This window comes from Danio rerio, chromosome 20 (assembly GCF_049306965.1).
Source record: "Danio rerio strain Tuebingen ecotype United States chromosome 20, GRCz12tu, whole genome shotgun sequence".
NCBI lineage: Eukaryota > Metazoa > Chordata > Actinopteri > Cypriniformes > Danionidae > Danio > Danio rerio.
Genome location: NC_133195.1, coordinates 25,685,688 through 25,702,237, shown reverse-complemented (window position 1 = coordinate 25,702,237; position 16,550 = coordinate 25,685,688). Strand labels below are relative to the sequence as shown.

Genomic DNA, 16,550 nt, shown 5'->3' with positions numbered 1-16,550 from the left:
CGCAGTTCGCTGTGTTGGAAAGTTCAAGCTTGGTGAACTCGCATCACGTGGCTGTGTAAGACTAATCAAAGATCAAAACATGACCTCTCTGTGCAGAAATTTAAAATATTGTCAATCCATCGCTTTTTAAAATGTCTAATCATCTTGTTTAATCTTCCCTCTTTTTGCACAAAGTACTACAGAATTTCGCATGCTCAAACTCAAACTAGTGTGTTGATTAGGGTTGGAGCTAAACTCTCCAGGACACTGGCCCTCCAGGACCGAGTTTAGACACCCCTGATCCAAATCAAAGGTAAAAGTTCACCTCAGATTGCTGACCTGATCTCACTCTGAACGTGAGTTAGCCATGGCCATATTATTACATGTTGCGGTATGCAAAGAATAATAAAAAAAATCTATTGAGGATGGTTGACAGTTTATTCTATGTTAGCAAACAAGGCTTAACTAGGTCATGTTAACCAGCCACACCTTGACCCTTTGTCTCCCTCACCATTTTCCTTGCGCAGCCGTGAGATGAACTTCTTGGGAGGAATCACGCCCACCTTCTTCTTCTGCGTGGCGATGCTGTGGAAGAGGTCGGCCAGACAGGTGAGAAGATTCTCCTTCTTCTTCTGCTGGACTTTATACGCCAACACATTCTCCCTGAACGGCCGGCAGAAATACAGAGCCTGCAACACCGAGTTGCAATAGCATGTGTTTCCAAACTAGAAGAAAAACATATACACAGAAAGGGGAATTAATTTAGGTTGAGCTAATCAATTCTTAAGCGGGAAACAAACAAAGCACACTTGAGATGCAATTAAAACTGATCTATGAAAACGAGAGATACAATCTGGAACAGTGCATGCTGGAGGTGCGCCAGAAAAGCAGCAGGCACGGGTCAAAAACAGAGATGCTGACCAAATGTGGATCATCTACACAATAGATTGACAATAAAAACGGCAAAGAACAACCTCCCTGCTCACCGCTAAAAGCAAATCAAAGGGCTGGAAGACTAATTGTGAAATCAAAAGCCCTTTAAAATCATGTCCGGCACAGGCTAAAAGAGCAGCACTCGCTGTTACTCTGACAGCAGAGCATTGTTTCCTTTCCCGTAAAGGTCGTTCCTTTCTGCCCACACTGACAATGGAGTTGTTTTATATGCTTTTTGGTATTTTTATTGACAGTGTAAGCTGAGAGATGATACGTAATAACCACAGGAAAAGAGAGGAACCAGATCAGGATAAAGATCTCACGAGTATTCAAAAATGACTGCATTAAATGGATCACATAAACACCTTAAATTTACACCAAATGAAATGTAAACAACATATTTATGGAGCCAGATCAGTTTAAAAAATACTACACTTACAAAATAAAATTCATACATGCATAGAACAATTTACAGAATCCAATTTGTCCAGTTTTAAATTCACAAGTAAAGATCATAAATATTTTTAGCAGTAAGTAGTGCTGTTGCCTTACAGCAAGAAGGTCACTGGTTTGAGCCTGGGTCTGGCTGGGTCAGTTGGCGCTTCTTTGTGGAGTTAGCATGTTCTCCACGCGTTTGTGTGGGTTTCCACCGGGTGCTCTGGTTTCCCCCACAGTCAAAAGACATGCGGTACAGGTGAATTGGGTAGGCTAAATTGTCCGTAGTGTGTGAGTGTGAATGATTGTGTGTGGATGTTTCCCAGAGATGGGCTGCAGCTAGAAGGGCATCCACTGCGTAAAAACAAGCGCTGGATAAGTTGGCGGTTCATTCCGCTGTAGCGACCCCATTTAATAAAGGGACTAAGCCGAAAGAAAAATAAATGAATTTTTGATTTGTGTTTTGAATTTACGAACTGTATTTGTAGTTTTGAATTAGTCTTTTGAATTTATTAATTGGATTTGTGTTTATGAATCGTGTGTTTTGAATTCATGACTTGGATTTGTGTATTTTTGAATCTTGTTTTGAATTCACAAATTAGATTTGTGTTTATGAATCGTGTTTTGAATTGCATTTGTGTATTTTTGTATCGTGTTTTGAATTCACAAATTGGATATGTGTATTTTTTGTGTTTTGAACTTACAAATTGGACTTTGTAAATGTTAATTGTATTTTGGATGTATGAATTTTATTTTGTAAATGTACTATTTTTGAGACCAATCTGGCTCCACACTTATTGGTCACAAACTGAAGTTGAATGTCAGTAGGGCTGGGAGTCCATTCTAAAAAGAACTGACTCCATGGTGCTGAATCTATACAATGGTTGAAACTTGATTCACTCTGAGTATCGCCTCCTTAAACAAACTAATATTGTGGACAAGTTCTGCACCTAATAGGCTCAATACACACAATGACACACAAATGCGGCTTTGTACCATGTATCTAAAGTATATAAAAAATAATTAGGTTTAGTCAAATTCCATGAATAAGCATTACATGACGTGAAAGACTTTATCTCATTTTCATTTTAATTAAAATGCTGACCTACTTACCCGCTTTTTGAACATCTGAAAGAAATTGTGCTGAAAGCCTGCTGCATTAAACGAGCATTAATTAAGGTTTTTTTTTTTCATTTGTATTAATGTAATGGTGTGGAAAAAAATAAAACAAAAAAAGAATTGCAACAATGTTTGCAATTTACTTGGAAATGATTTGTCATTTAAAAGCCCTTTATTCCAGGTCTACTTTCAGAGCTTAATCCTGTTTTGTACAAACACAGTTCAATAATTTACAGGAACAAAATTGCATTCTAATTAACTCCTTAAAACTGCAGGCAGAGATAACCACATTTGCAGAAATAATACACTGTGTGTTCTAAACTGTACTGAAGAACTAGTTGTTCATGAAGTACTTGAAAAGCTATCAGATTTATCTTTTTATTCTGTATGCGTTGCGCAAGAAATCACAGGCAATGAGGCATGTCTTGACTCAGAGTTGCTAGATCTAAAAAAATTGCAAACAAGAACAAGTACATAATAAACCCAAAAAGAACAAATAATCTTCAAAATGGAAACTTGTACCATTCATGAACAGTTAACTCCATAAACTTGAAAATAAACACTTTAAATGTTCTCACAAAGACTACTAAAAGTCTATGTACACATAGGGCAACTCGACATTTATAACTGTTTAACTTGAATACAAATCTCGGAAGATTTTTTTTTTTTTTTTTTCAGGAACACCATAATAAAATATTACATTTAACTGTAATCACTTAAATTACAGGGTATGCAATGCAATTTTCTTAGGAAATAATATACTAAAATCATTGACTATCAGGCATGTGATCAGGCGAGGAGAAAAAAAGAAAGAAGACATGTGCATGTGTGTTTTTAAATAATAGAAATAATTCAATAAATAAATAAATAAATAAATAAATAAATAAATAAATAAATAAACAATAATATTCTATATATAAATATTTGATATTAGTTACACATTTTAAGTTAAAAATTTTGTTTTATCACTTTAAACGTTTAATAGTGACCCAAGTAATATTTAATAGGTTTATACTTTGTACTTTAATGTCGGGACAGATCCACACACTGCGGCTAGATGGCGCCACTAACTGGGTTAGTTCTCTTGTGTCCACAGAACATGACTTTTCCTGTAATTTAGTCGACTCTTAATCCAGCATAATAAATACACTACTAGTCAGTCAACAATCTGAACTGTAAATATAGTAAGTCCAGTTGAACTGAGTAGTCTCTTTAACATTCCATCCCGAAACAAAAATCACTTTCCATTTCCTTCAGCTTAGTTTGTTTTCAATAAATTATAAAATATATGTTTATACATTTGTAATATCATCTAAAGTTATGACACTTCCAGGTATTCAATTTGAGATGCTAGGGTGTACTGAATTAATAAAGACATAAGGACAAATGACTTGCAGAGAATAATAACAAATGTGCGTCCTGCGGTTTTATTTATAATAGAGAGCATGTGGTCGTGACATGCAAATGTGAGAACAGAAAAAGTGCACAGACGCTCACACATTCAAAGTGATTTCATAATCTTGCATATTGTCAGCGGCTTTGTCACATTATATATAGGACAAAACAATATCATTATGTTATACTCCCCTTCCTCAAAAAGACCCAAAAAAGCTTCAGATTTACGCAAATTACAGGGGACACCCCGTAGAGCTCGAAAAATATGGAAATCCAAATTTATAAAGAAGAATCACATCCCTGAACTCTGCAACAAAGTGCAGTGAAATAAAGAGTTTTTTTTAGTAGAGAAATGTGACAAAAGAAAACATTAGGAACACCGTATTTAAATGTTTCTTACAACTGTGATCAATTAACTTTCAGGAAACATATTGTCATTTTCTTAAGAATAAATATACTGAAATCATGCACCATGTAACTAAGCAACAGTAAATTAAAAATAATGTCATATTTTGGTACTGAAATATGACAAAAGAGAATATCGTGCAATGCTTCCTGTTTGTCATTTTGATTGATGATTTGTGCTTGCTGTGTTAAAACCTAGAATAAGTGTTTATATTTATGCTTATTTTAAATGAAAAATTAACTGCTGTGTAAAGCTAAAATTAAAAAACTGACCTAATTATTAGTATTTTGCAATATTACTTGTGGATTGATGTAGGTAGAAGCACGTTTTAATTAAAAACTGTCATCCTCTCTGACTCTCATCCCAAGATCGTAACAGAAGAATTTTCCTCATGAGCAGCATGTTCTCTTTAAAATGATCATTGCTTTGTTTTACTGTTACCTCAAAATGGCAGTAAAATCATAATTAAATCCCGTGACAATTTTTTATTACATTTCTCATTTGAACAATATATAACAATAACTGTGACCTAATTTTTGAGGATTCTTCCAATATTAATAAAAGACAGTAAGAAAATAATAACTGTGAACTGCTTTCAGCGGATCCCCTGTCGATTCAGTGGAAAGCTGAATAAATCGTTCTGCCAAAACTAGAGGCAGCTTGACCTGAAATACTTAACACTGAACAGTTCATTAATCATCCAAGCTGCACTAATGGAAACAGGAATGAATTGTATGTTGTCAAGCTGCCCTGTTTTGATGTGAATATCACGTGCAAATATATTTTGCAGAAGAACATAAATAAACCACTTACTTCTCTCCAAACAAATAAAGTGGACAGGCAAGATAGTGAATTCTGCTTTTATGTCAGTTTAGTGAAACATTTGAGTTGTTTTGTTTTGCTTTTATTGTTTTGTGTGTTCCTCAAATTTCCAAAAATTATGCTGTTATTCAGTGTAACACTGTATGATACCATGGGCATAAATGAGAAACCTAGACAACTCAATGTTTCACAACAAACCATTTTCATTATGCCATATTTAAAGGGATAGTTCACCCAAAATGACAATTTTCTCCCTACTTATTCACCTTCAAGTGGTTACAAACCTTTATAAGTGTCTTTATTCTGTTGAAAACAAAGCAGTTATTTTGAAGAAACCTGTAAATATGTTACTATTAACATCCATTGTAGAAAAAACTAGCCTGATTTAACTCTTTGTCAATTTAATGGCTACAAATTCATACAATTTTAGTGAAACAGTTTTATAAAGGAGACTTGACACTATACACCAATGGTCCTCAACCACCGGTACCGGTCTATGGATCAATTAGTATCGGGCCGCACAAGAAATCATAAATTATTTCTGTTTTATTTATTAAAGTCTGAACGATCTTTTTGAAAAATGACTGTATTCTCTCACTTACATATGCGTCACTTGAGTGCCCAAATTTAACCCACAAGCAGCAAAATGAGTAAGGAACAGACGTCTTTGTAAAGTTTCTTTGCAAAGGGGAAAAGGCCCAAGGACCCATGAACTGCCAAGGATTGGATCCACAACATATTAGTCAACAAATGAGGTGAATTCACCATGCCTCTGCAAGAAGAAAATCAACTGCTGAAGATTGCAAACAATGGCAGCCTTTTAGGGGACCATTCGCATATTGTGTCTTTTCTAGAGTTCGTGCAAGTTCGTTATAACTAGGCCCACACGGAATCTGCACGCGCAGAATTCCACAGATTTTCTGCAGAATTCCGCAGATTTCTGCAGATTTTTAGCCTATTATTAATTCTGTTTATTTACTTGAGTAAAAGTATATATCTGAATTCATTCAGTTTTTATTCAGTAGTTTATTACTTTTTAATTCATATATTAAGGTTTTAGTCATGATACTCCCAAAATAATTCCGCAGAAATCCACAGATTTTTACCAAAATTCTCTGCAATTCTAGCAAAAAACATCCGCAGATACCATCTGGCCCTGGTTAATACCAATGAAGGTGTGCGGCTTGTGCGCGCAAGCAGCCTGACGTGCTTGCGCCTTCCAGACACACCCAGATGAATGAATGCCGCAAACACACTGCGAGTCACGTAACAACAACTGACCGATCTGTTTCAGCTCGTATGGAATATACAAATTTCAATAAGACTAATTATCTCAGACAAACACAAAAAACCCAAACACCGCAGTGCTTTGTAATTTTATACATAAATAAAATTCCTATAAAGACGCCTCAAAATAAAACTCCTAAGCAATGACTGGTTCGCAGTGATAAAAAAAAAAAAGTTTGGGGACCACTGCCATGCACCACTGTTATTGGATGTACATCATAGTGAAATGTGTAAGATTGTACAAATTCATACGAACCAGATAGTAATGAATTGGCATGAGAGCACTGGAAAAACAAATACTATGTAAGTCAATGGTTACAGTATTCTTCAAATTATCTTCTTTTGTGTTCATCAAAAGAAAAACCTTTTGGAAAGGTGAAGGGTGAGCTAACGATGACAGAACTTTCAGTTTTGGGGGAATTTCAGAGTTAGAGTTTTAATACTTACGTTGACCAATCCAAAATAGTGTTCATTAATAGGGAACTGCTCTGGACCGATGTCTTTCTCCAGAGCAGAGGCATTGGTGCCCTGAAACGACAGAAATAAAGAGAAAAAGAATTAGTTAATTACAGCACTTCCATTTAAATGCAATATTCTCATACATTACATGAGCTTTTAAGACTAAGTGAGAACACTCAAAGCTATAATTAAATTTCCACCAAGTCATTTAGGTATATTTATAAAAAGCCTTTCTTTATAAACTCCATGCAGTGACACGTGTAATTTTCCTCACATTAAGCCACTTGTATGGAAATATTAGAACACAATGTACGTTTATATTATTGTGAGAAAAAAAGAGCTTGAGAAAGACTCGTCTTGCATAGCATGCTATAAGTGATACGATGAACAAAAAAAAAAAAAAAAAACACCATCTCAGTAGCAATGCATATATATTGATGGGAAAAAAGTTCTGCTTTACTATTCGAGAAAAATAATTTCAATAAAATATTTATCACAATTGAAATGGGCAGCATAAGAACATAATTATATACACAGTAGTCAACAACTGAAGTGGATCAAGAGCCTTCATCAAATTCGACAACTTTCACTCAAATTTCAAAATACTTACTCTTAAAGGTTTCTGACCCACTTCAAATGTTGACACACGCAGTAGTAATAACAATTAAATAACAATAAAATTCTAATATTATTGAGGAAGAAACCTTTTCAAATATATCCATCAATACATTTTCAGAATTATAGCATCTGGTCCTTCTAAATCATCGTTCTATTAAAATATGTTTTACACCCAAGAGATTCATACAGAAATCAGATTGCTTTTTGTCCATTAAAAAGAAAAATTGTGTATGACATTTTGTATTGTATGACAAATTCAGCATCATTTACACAACCAAATAATGTTTATTTTTAACATAATAATTTCCCTTGATTTCTTTAAACCAGCATAATATTATTAAATATCACTTAAGCATTATTTATGAAGTACAATACAGTTAGTTTTCATTTATTTTAATTTAACAATTACATGTTACAGAACAATTTTAGCAGTTTTAGTACTACAAATTCATTTCAGTTCTTAGTTGCATTTTAGTTTAATCTACCTTTTATTTTAGTTTAAAAAGCTAAAGTTAACATAACATTTAACTTACATTTACCTTTCATTTTAAGTTTCAGTGGTTTTAGGCATTTGATTTTGGAGTCAAATCCATTCAAACCGATACTCAAGGATCAAGTGTTGTAATGGCTAATTTTATCAGCAACTAAGTGACATGACATTGAAGTTGTAATGGAGCTACACAAAGCTTTAATAATGGAAAGAACAACTAACCAAGATGTGAAGCAGGATAAGAATCCATGACAGAATGTAACTGAATCATCGGGAGAAGCTCAGAGTTTCACTTTGGCCTCGGTACGATTGTGCAGTTTTCTCTTCAGTGTAAAGCAGTGACAGATTCACTGAACAGGCTAATTTAAAGTTTAACATCAGTAATAGTTCTGCACGATATTGGAAAAATCTGCCATTACGATATTTAGTTTTTCTGCGATATAAATTGCAATATGAATACAATTTCACCAGATGGGTTGAATAGCTCTGCTTGGAAAGAAAATTGTTAATTAGGATTGATTTGTGTGAATTCCTAAAGGTGTGTAATGGGTATCATGTATCAATTAAAACAAACATTGTGAGCAAAAGTAATTACAATAGAGCAATGAAAAAAAAATAAACAGTGCTTAATGGTTTTCCAAATTGTCAAACAGTATTCAGGTATAAAAATTGAATTATCAAATAAAGTAAAATAACACTGTGTTCATTGTATTAAATCAGTACAATAATTTCTCTTTAAATTTACAAATGTATTAGAAAATATACTCTTGAAATCCCTTTAAAACAGATGGAATAATAAAGTTTTACTCTTTTATGGTTATACTTTGCTGTGACTCCACAAATGTATTAACTCTTGTGCTGATTTATTATAACCCAACTCAACATTGCATATCCTGCAATGTGACTATTGTGGACACGCACATTGCGATATCAATGCTGAAACAATATATTGTGTGGGCCTAATCAGTAAGAATTCTTTTTTCTTTAACAGCCATGTCGTTTTCAAGACAATAATTTGATCTAAAGTGAAAGTGAAGACAATTATAATCTGTGTCCCAATTCAGACTCTGCGTCCTTTAAAGATGGCAGATTACAACTGATCTCTGAAGGATCCTGTTTAGCTTCACCATCAAAAAACATAACAACAAACAATGCCACTCTAAGGCACTTGAAAACGTAGTGAAGAGTTAAAAAGCTTTTATTTACATTAATTGAAGCAGGTTGCACATTTGCACTATAGACACTTTCTTAACACTCTATATCTCTTGGAAACAGGTGAGTGGGCTTAAAAACCACCTGTAGAAACACTCTTCTGCCGCACCTGACACTTTATTTAAACTGCATCTTACAAGGACTCAGTAAGGAAAACAAGTTTTACTATAAATGTATCACAATCATGTTGCACTGCTTGCTTCAACCTCAAACAATTCTTTCGCACAATAACCAACCGTAAATACCTATTTTGCACAACATTTACCTTTAATACTTGCACAAAACTCTGCGCAACAATGCAAGTTAAGTATCTTATAGTATATGTTAGTTATGTATTGATGATTCATTTATGTAGTTATGTAGACATTGTCCAGTGAGACACGACAATTCGTTACTCTGTATTTCCACACATGTAGCGTAACGACAATAAAGCTTGACTGGACTTGTCTAGTATATTAAAAACAGCACGCATGTTCGCCTACTGCAAACTTATCTATCATAAGGATGACATTGACAACAAATATATTTAAATATTCAATATTTGACAGGATAAGATAAACAAATACCAATATTAAGACTCAATCATCAGATTAAGGGGTAAGAAGAGAGATGGAGAAAAAGAATCATTATAATAAAGCATAATTCCAAAGTCAAACAGACAATGCAGAAAGGGAAAAAACAGTTACAATATCAACAACATGGAAGCAGTAAGACATGATGAAAACCTAATTCTCCATTTAAATGTGGAACCCGGCAGATCCAGAAAGACTCCTTATTTTAAAATGTTTAAATTTTCCGAGTGCCTTGGACTGTTAGCATATTTAAAAGAATCCTGTATCCAAAGAGCACCGGTGCACCTGAAGCTACTTTTGTTTGTTTTGGAGGTATTAAAACATTTTAATTTCTAGTATTTTTTCCCAATATTAGTGTTTTTGTAGTAGTGTTGTATTTTTAATAATCACTCTTAAATACACACCTTACTAACGCCAAACTGTATAAATGGCTGCCATTATTACAGCACACATCTTTAGAAGCGGAGTCTCTCTGAATGAGTAGATTGGGTATAATGACTAAACACCACAACTGATCCAAGGATCAAAGTCATGCACTGGTCAATTCAAGGCCATGAATGACAGCAGAAAGATGGGAAATAGCTGCTCTCTCTATCTGAGCATTGTCTGGTTTAGTGTTATTAACCCGACTGAGACAGCAAGCTTTTTATCTGAAGGAATTATAATTCCCAGAAGACCTTCATTTCCAGCACTAATAGATCTGCATTACCTATTGAAATATAAATAGAGCATTGTACAAAGACAGACTTAAGAGCCTGAGCATTTTTAGGCCATAATAATTAACAGGTGAATGAAGGGGGGTGCATTCACTTGTGGGGGCTATCGAATCTTCTGAGCTCATAGTCTTCAAAAAATGAAGTGACATTATATTGGCTAAAAAATGTGAAGTTTTTTTTCAACAAACATTTGTCTTAATAGAGGTCATTTGACTTGTCTACACAATTGTCAGATTAGTCATTTTCATTTCTGCTTTGACAACGTCCACAGCACATAAATATGGATGCATGAAAGGATAAAAATATATATATATATATCTATTGTGTTTTTATTTCCTCACAATTTTTAAATGATAATCTCATAAAAAACTTGAATTGGATAATTCAGACTTATTTGTAGTTTGTTTATAATTACTAACTTACTTTAAAAATCTGAATTACAAGAGTTTAAATGTTGTTTTCATTTCTCTATTTTTTTATCTCTCTATTTGTCACAAATGAATTTCTTTATAAAACCAATGTAGAAGTAATTTGACTAATCAAACTGAACTGTCCAAATGAATGTCAGAATAATGTACTCTTTTAATATATTAATGTGGACTGTCAAAATGTGAAAAACATGTTTTTTTCAGAGGTCAAGAAGTTTGAACTGTAACTTAAAGTTGTCAGAAAGATACACTCAAACACACGCACAATAAAAACATTTCTGGATCAAAGGTTACGTTAAAATATGTAACATTAAAAACCGGCCAATTTTTGTTAAATTAACACAGCATTTTTTAGATTCTAATGTATACCGTACTGTAGTTTGCAATCATGAAACATAAAGTCAAAGTTCTGATTAGAAAATCTGAATTTAAATGCATATTCACAATCCCAAGAGAATTATGAGATAATTTTCTTTAAAATCTTTTAAAAAATCAGTGGCAGAAAACTTATAGAGCAATGCCAGATTCATGCATACCCTGTTCAGGGTGTCTGCAAGGTCTTAAAAAGTATTAAAATTTGATAAGTCAATTTAGAGAAATTTAAGGACTTTAAAAAGTATATAAAAGTCTTATCTGTTATTTTATAAGGTATTAAATTTTTTATCAGAAAGCATGCCATGGTTTGCCTAAATTTAATCTGTGAATTTAGGGATGCTGCGTAGTTCATTCATTCATTCATTTTCTTTTGGCTTAGTCCCTTTATTAATCCGGGGTCGCCACAGCATAATGAACCGCCAACTTATCCAGCACGTTTTTACGCAGCAGATGCCCTTCCAGCTGCAACCCATTTCTGGGAAATATCCATTCACACACATACACTACGTACAATTTAGCCTACCCAATTGACCTGTACCGCATGTCCTTGGACTGTGGAGGAAACCGGAGCACCCTTCTTCTGATTCAGTCGCTTATGGGAGAAATGACTAGGAATAATATACCGCAGAAAACGGCCAAACCGCTTGCTCTACAAACAAGTGTTTTCATGATTATACAGAGAAAGCAGAATCATATAATAAGAAAATATCAGTTTGCAACATCAAACAGCAGAACAAGCTGTTTTTAACGTCTAAAAATTAATGGGAATGAGACTGGAAATCTTGAGTAGGCATGGATAATAACGGTTTTTAAGGTATACCGCGGTTTGGAAAAGTCAAGGTTTTAAAACCACCAAATTTTTATGTAATACCATTCCTAAGGTATGTGTAAGAATTTTTTTTCACACTTTTTTGCTTCTGTTTTTTAGGGAAACTGTATCTCCAGCAGAAAAGATATCCAAGGTTGCCATTTTAAATGGTAAAGATATCTGTGTTTTTGAAACTAATGAAGACAGCAGAAGTCAATGATTCATTTCAATTATTTAGCCTGACATGTTTGTTCCTCCAATATCTTAAAGATTTCAAAAAATAAAATATATTGTTTTCAAAAGGGAAAAAAGTTTTTTTTACCAGACATTTGAAAATAATATATTTTAAAGCAGTAATCATAATACCATGAAACCGTGATGTTGTCCAAGATTATCATCCCGTCAGAATCTTATACCGGCCCATGCCTAGTCTCGAGCCAAAGAGATTCAACAGGCAAAGAATAAGGCGAATAGCAAAGTAGAATACACAAGACATGTCACTCGTATTGTTTTGAATAGAGAAAAGTGTAACAGTCATTATGGCTATAAAGCCTGCCTTCTAGCACAGGAGCCCATTATTGATCGTTATAGACTGACAAAACTCCAGGGGAGGGGCTTAGACCAGACATGAGTTTCTGCAGATTTTGAGTGAATTGAGTTGTCTTAAAGGGACTTTGTCAATAGGTGCCACCTGCTGGATTAGCTTTTTTGTTCAGTATATGAATAACGTTTTAATTTAGGATTCGTTTCTTACAATCAGTATTTAATAAATATTTCTGTATATACCCTGTTTGTTGAATTTCCACTTGAAGCTGATGTTTTTGTAGAAACTGATTACAACAATTTGTTTACCAAGCAGACTAATTTATTTGATGGATTCTCATAACATTGTTTTCTTTAAATTTCTTTCAAAAACTTTTTGAAATTGCGACACTGTGTCAAAACATTATGTGATGAGAAGATTTTTTCTAAAGGTCAAGAATTGCAGATATGCACTCAGCGAGAGTTATATTACATATAAACTCACAATTTTAAGAAGAAAACATGAATTGTGATATGTAAATTCTTAAGAAAGTCACAAATGTGGGATGCATTTCTTTTAAACAATTGTTTCAACAACATTCCATATATAAAAGGTCACATACACAAATCAAACACATAAGCCACTATATTGCCTGACTAAAGCAGCTAAAGCTAGATTGTTTTCAATCGAAAGTACATGTAATAAAAGACACATGTTTTCAAACTGAAGGTCAGACATGTAGTTGTGCACACCAATCGCACAATAATGAGGTCATTTAACAGGACTGAACCTGGAAGACATAAAGGAGAACATTTCATTAGCTTGCCTTGTATCCATGGCCAATGAGCCACTACAAGATGTGGCCCCAAACACACACACCAATGAACAAATGAACCCTGTCCGGACATGGGTTACATAACTAGCACTAAACAGCAGTCAGACGTTAAGTCTAAGCCCCCTCATGCTGGCAATAATTCACTCTTCATGTTTCTAACCACATCTAGCCCAGGCTGACACAGCACCTGCAGATATCTAAGGATGAGCTGACTGTGGTTACAGGCTTCAGGCCAGTTTCAGGCACTGAAATATTCATGCAATGTCAGATATCCAGCAGAAACACCAGTATTACATAAAACAATGGGCTCTGCTCCCATAGAATGCATTAGCACAAATTCTCTTTTCAGCAACACTGATTGTGGAAACAATTTTTCCATAAAAAAAGAAAAACAAAAATGTCCTTTAAAAGCCAACCAAAGATGAATCCAACATTGCAAACTTTTGAAACAAAAATCAGGAAAATTACATTACTTAAATGGTCATGAAACACTAAACTCATTTTTTCTGAGCAAAATTTAATTGATTAATCATGGAATTTTAATACCGTGCAACTTTAAAATACAAAGTTCTATTTTGCAGAATCCTTGACAAGCTCTACCTTCTCTGCTCATCTCTCCCCAGCTACTATAAAAACAACAATTTTTTTCATGCAACTCTGTCCTTTTAGAAGATAATTAATTTAAATGAATATTACTTTGTACTTAAATACACAATTATGCTGTTGCAAAGACACCAAGGAAACTGTCTGAACTCTACACAAAGTTGAATTTGACATACGAAAACTAATAAAACAGAAAGTGAAATAATAAAATGCACAATTTAAAATTACAAAAGGATATAAAATCACTAAAAGACCAACTCAAACCAAAATGAAAACATGTCAATGAAAATGTTTTGAAAAAAATCAATGCTATTCAAACATGGTGTATTATACTATAATTAATTAATTTATATAATTAATATTAATACAATTAATTAATATAATGTGTAGTAAATTAATTACTAAATTCATTCATTCATTAATTTTCTTTTCTGCTCAGTCTCTTAATTAATCAGGGGTCGCCACAGCAAAATGAACCGCTAACTTATCCAGCATGAGTTTAATGCAGCGGATGCCCTTCTAGCTGCAACCCAGTACTGGGAAACATTCATACACACTCTTTCACACATACACTACGGCCAATTTAGCTTATTCATTCAATGCACATGTCCCGCATGACTTTGGACTGTGGGGGAAACAAGAGCAAACTGGAGGAATCCCACGCAAACACGGGGAGAACATGCAAACTCATAGAAGTGCCAACTGAGCCAGCTAGGGTTGTGAGGCGATTGTGCTACCCATTGTGCCACCGTACCGAACCAGACATATTCAGATGAATTGTGGTTTCTTTTACAGTATATTACGTGTTTGAGGGACCCAGTAACTGCTCATTTGACCAGTAGCACTTTTTTGACAATTCAAAATTAAGAACAATATACAAAAGCCAGGGGATGACGACAACGAAAGGAAAAAATATATAAAAACATGTAAATGTTTGCATTCATTAATACTTAACAGATTTTTTTGTTTGTCAGATAAACAGCTTAAAGTCTGATTTTAAAATAAGAAATAATGGCTTTTGTATACTGACTTTTACCAACAGAAGTGATAAATTGATCAATAAATATTCTTTGTATAGTGATCTATTGAATGTAAAAAAAAGTTTAAAAAAAACATTTTAAAATAAAGTTGAAAGCTGGACATAACGTTGATTCTAATAAAAAACAGAAATCCATCAAAAAGTAACTACATATGGCAAGCCATTTTGACATTTAATCAATAGCCTGTTCTAGTATTTATTTTTATGTTACTACTACTAGTACTTATTTTTTTAGATACTAGTATCTTTTCCATTAAATACTAGTGCTTATTTATAGGTATTAGTGCCTATTCTTTAGATACTAAGTGTTTTATTGCTTTTAAAAATATACTAGTGCTTAATTATTAGACACTTTTTTTTTTAATTAGATATTAGTACTCATTTATCATAGATATATATACACTAGATATCGCATACCCTGAGTATGCGTCAATAGCGCCGCCACATTTGTACAGTGCTCCCAGGACAGAAGTGGTCAAGACAGTGTGCCAATGTGAAGATGCTGGACTTTAGCGCTGTGTACGGGTGTAGTAACGAGCAAACAAAGAAAACAAAGCACTAAGGCAAAACATTTAATACGTAAGATTTAGTTTTTTACATTTTTATGTTATGAACTTTTGTGGTTAACAAATATTGATGATGATAATACTCTCTTATCTTATTATAGTCTCTTACTACATTCACCATAGGGCAAAGGAGCACCAACTCACACTAAATACTAGGCTTATGCTAGTTTTGTTGAATAAAATAAGCAAACAATGTTATGAAATATGACAACAAGTTGCTGCAGTGCCAGAAACTTGTATTATTGTCAGCCAAGGGAACGAGTCGTTCATAACGGAATCCCATAAACGAATTACTCCCTCCGTTAGAATGAGAAGTGAAAGCATGAGGGGGTGTGTTTCAGGACGCGGAATAGACCAAATTAAACAAGGAGAGAGAATAATACATTTCCATGCACACAAACATATACTCTTTGTCGGCAATGCCGAAAATGCAGTGGAAAAAAGATGTAAAATTAAATTTTTGTAATTAAAAAAAAAAATATTTGCATACTGACAACCGGAAAAACTCCCGATCAGAGATATACGTGTATATATCTCTGGCTTTGGATGGCCACAGTCCTTCACTGCATCTTGGTCCCGCATTCATTTCATTTCCTGTACTAAAATGGCGGCTCTGCTGATGCATTCCTTCTAATAGACAACAGCAGGGTAGGCAACATCTAATGTATATATCTATACTCTCATTCATTAGATACTAGGTACCTATTAAATAGATACTAATTCTTATTTATTAGATACTAATACTTATTTTAATAGTGACTAGTAACCATATATACTAGGTATAAGTATATATTACTTAAGTACTAGTAGATAATAAATAGATACTATTGTTTATTAATTGGGTACTAGTATTTAATTAATGAGTACTAGTACCTAATGATTACCTTCTAGTACATAAAAAAAATATATGTACTAGTCCCAGCTGGAATA

At 33.7% G+C, this 16,550-nt stretch overlaps 1 protein-coding gene across 4 annotated transcripts in view; it reads right to left on the bottom strand.

Annotated features, from left to right (window-relative positions):
* usp46 (ubiquitin specific peptidase 46) overlaps positions 1-16,550 on the bottom strand; it is a 36,287-nt gene that overhangs the window by 18,431 nt on the left and 1,306 nt on the right. For all 4 annotated transcript variants that reach the window (XM_073932100.1, XM_073932103.1, XM_073932102.1 and 1 more), the window contains exons 2-3: positions 6,824-6,904; positions 491-704 (exon numbers count right to left, since the gene is read on the bottom strand). In XM_073932100.1, coding sequence (XP_073788201.1) covers positions 491-704; positions 6,824-6,904 — 295 coding nt within the window. The remainder of the gene's footprint in view (positions 1-490; positions 705-6,823; positions 6,905-16,550) is intronic.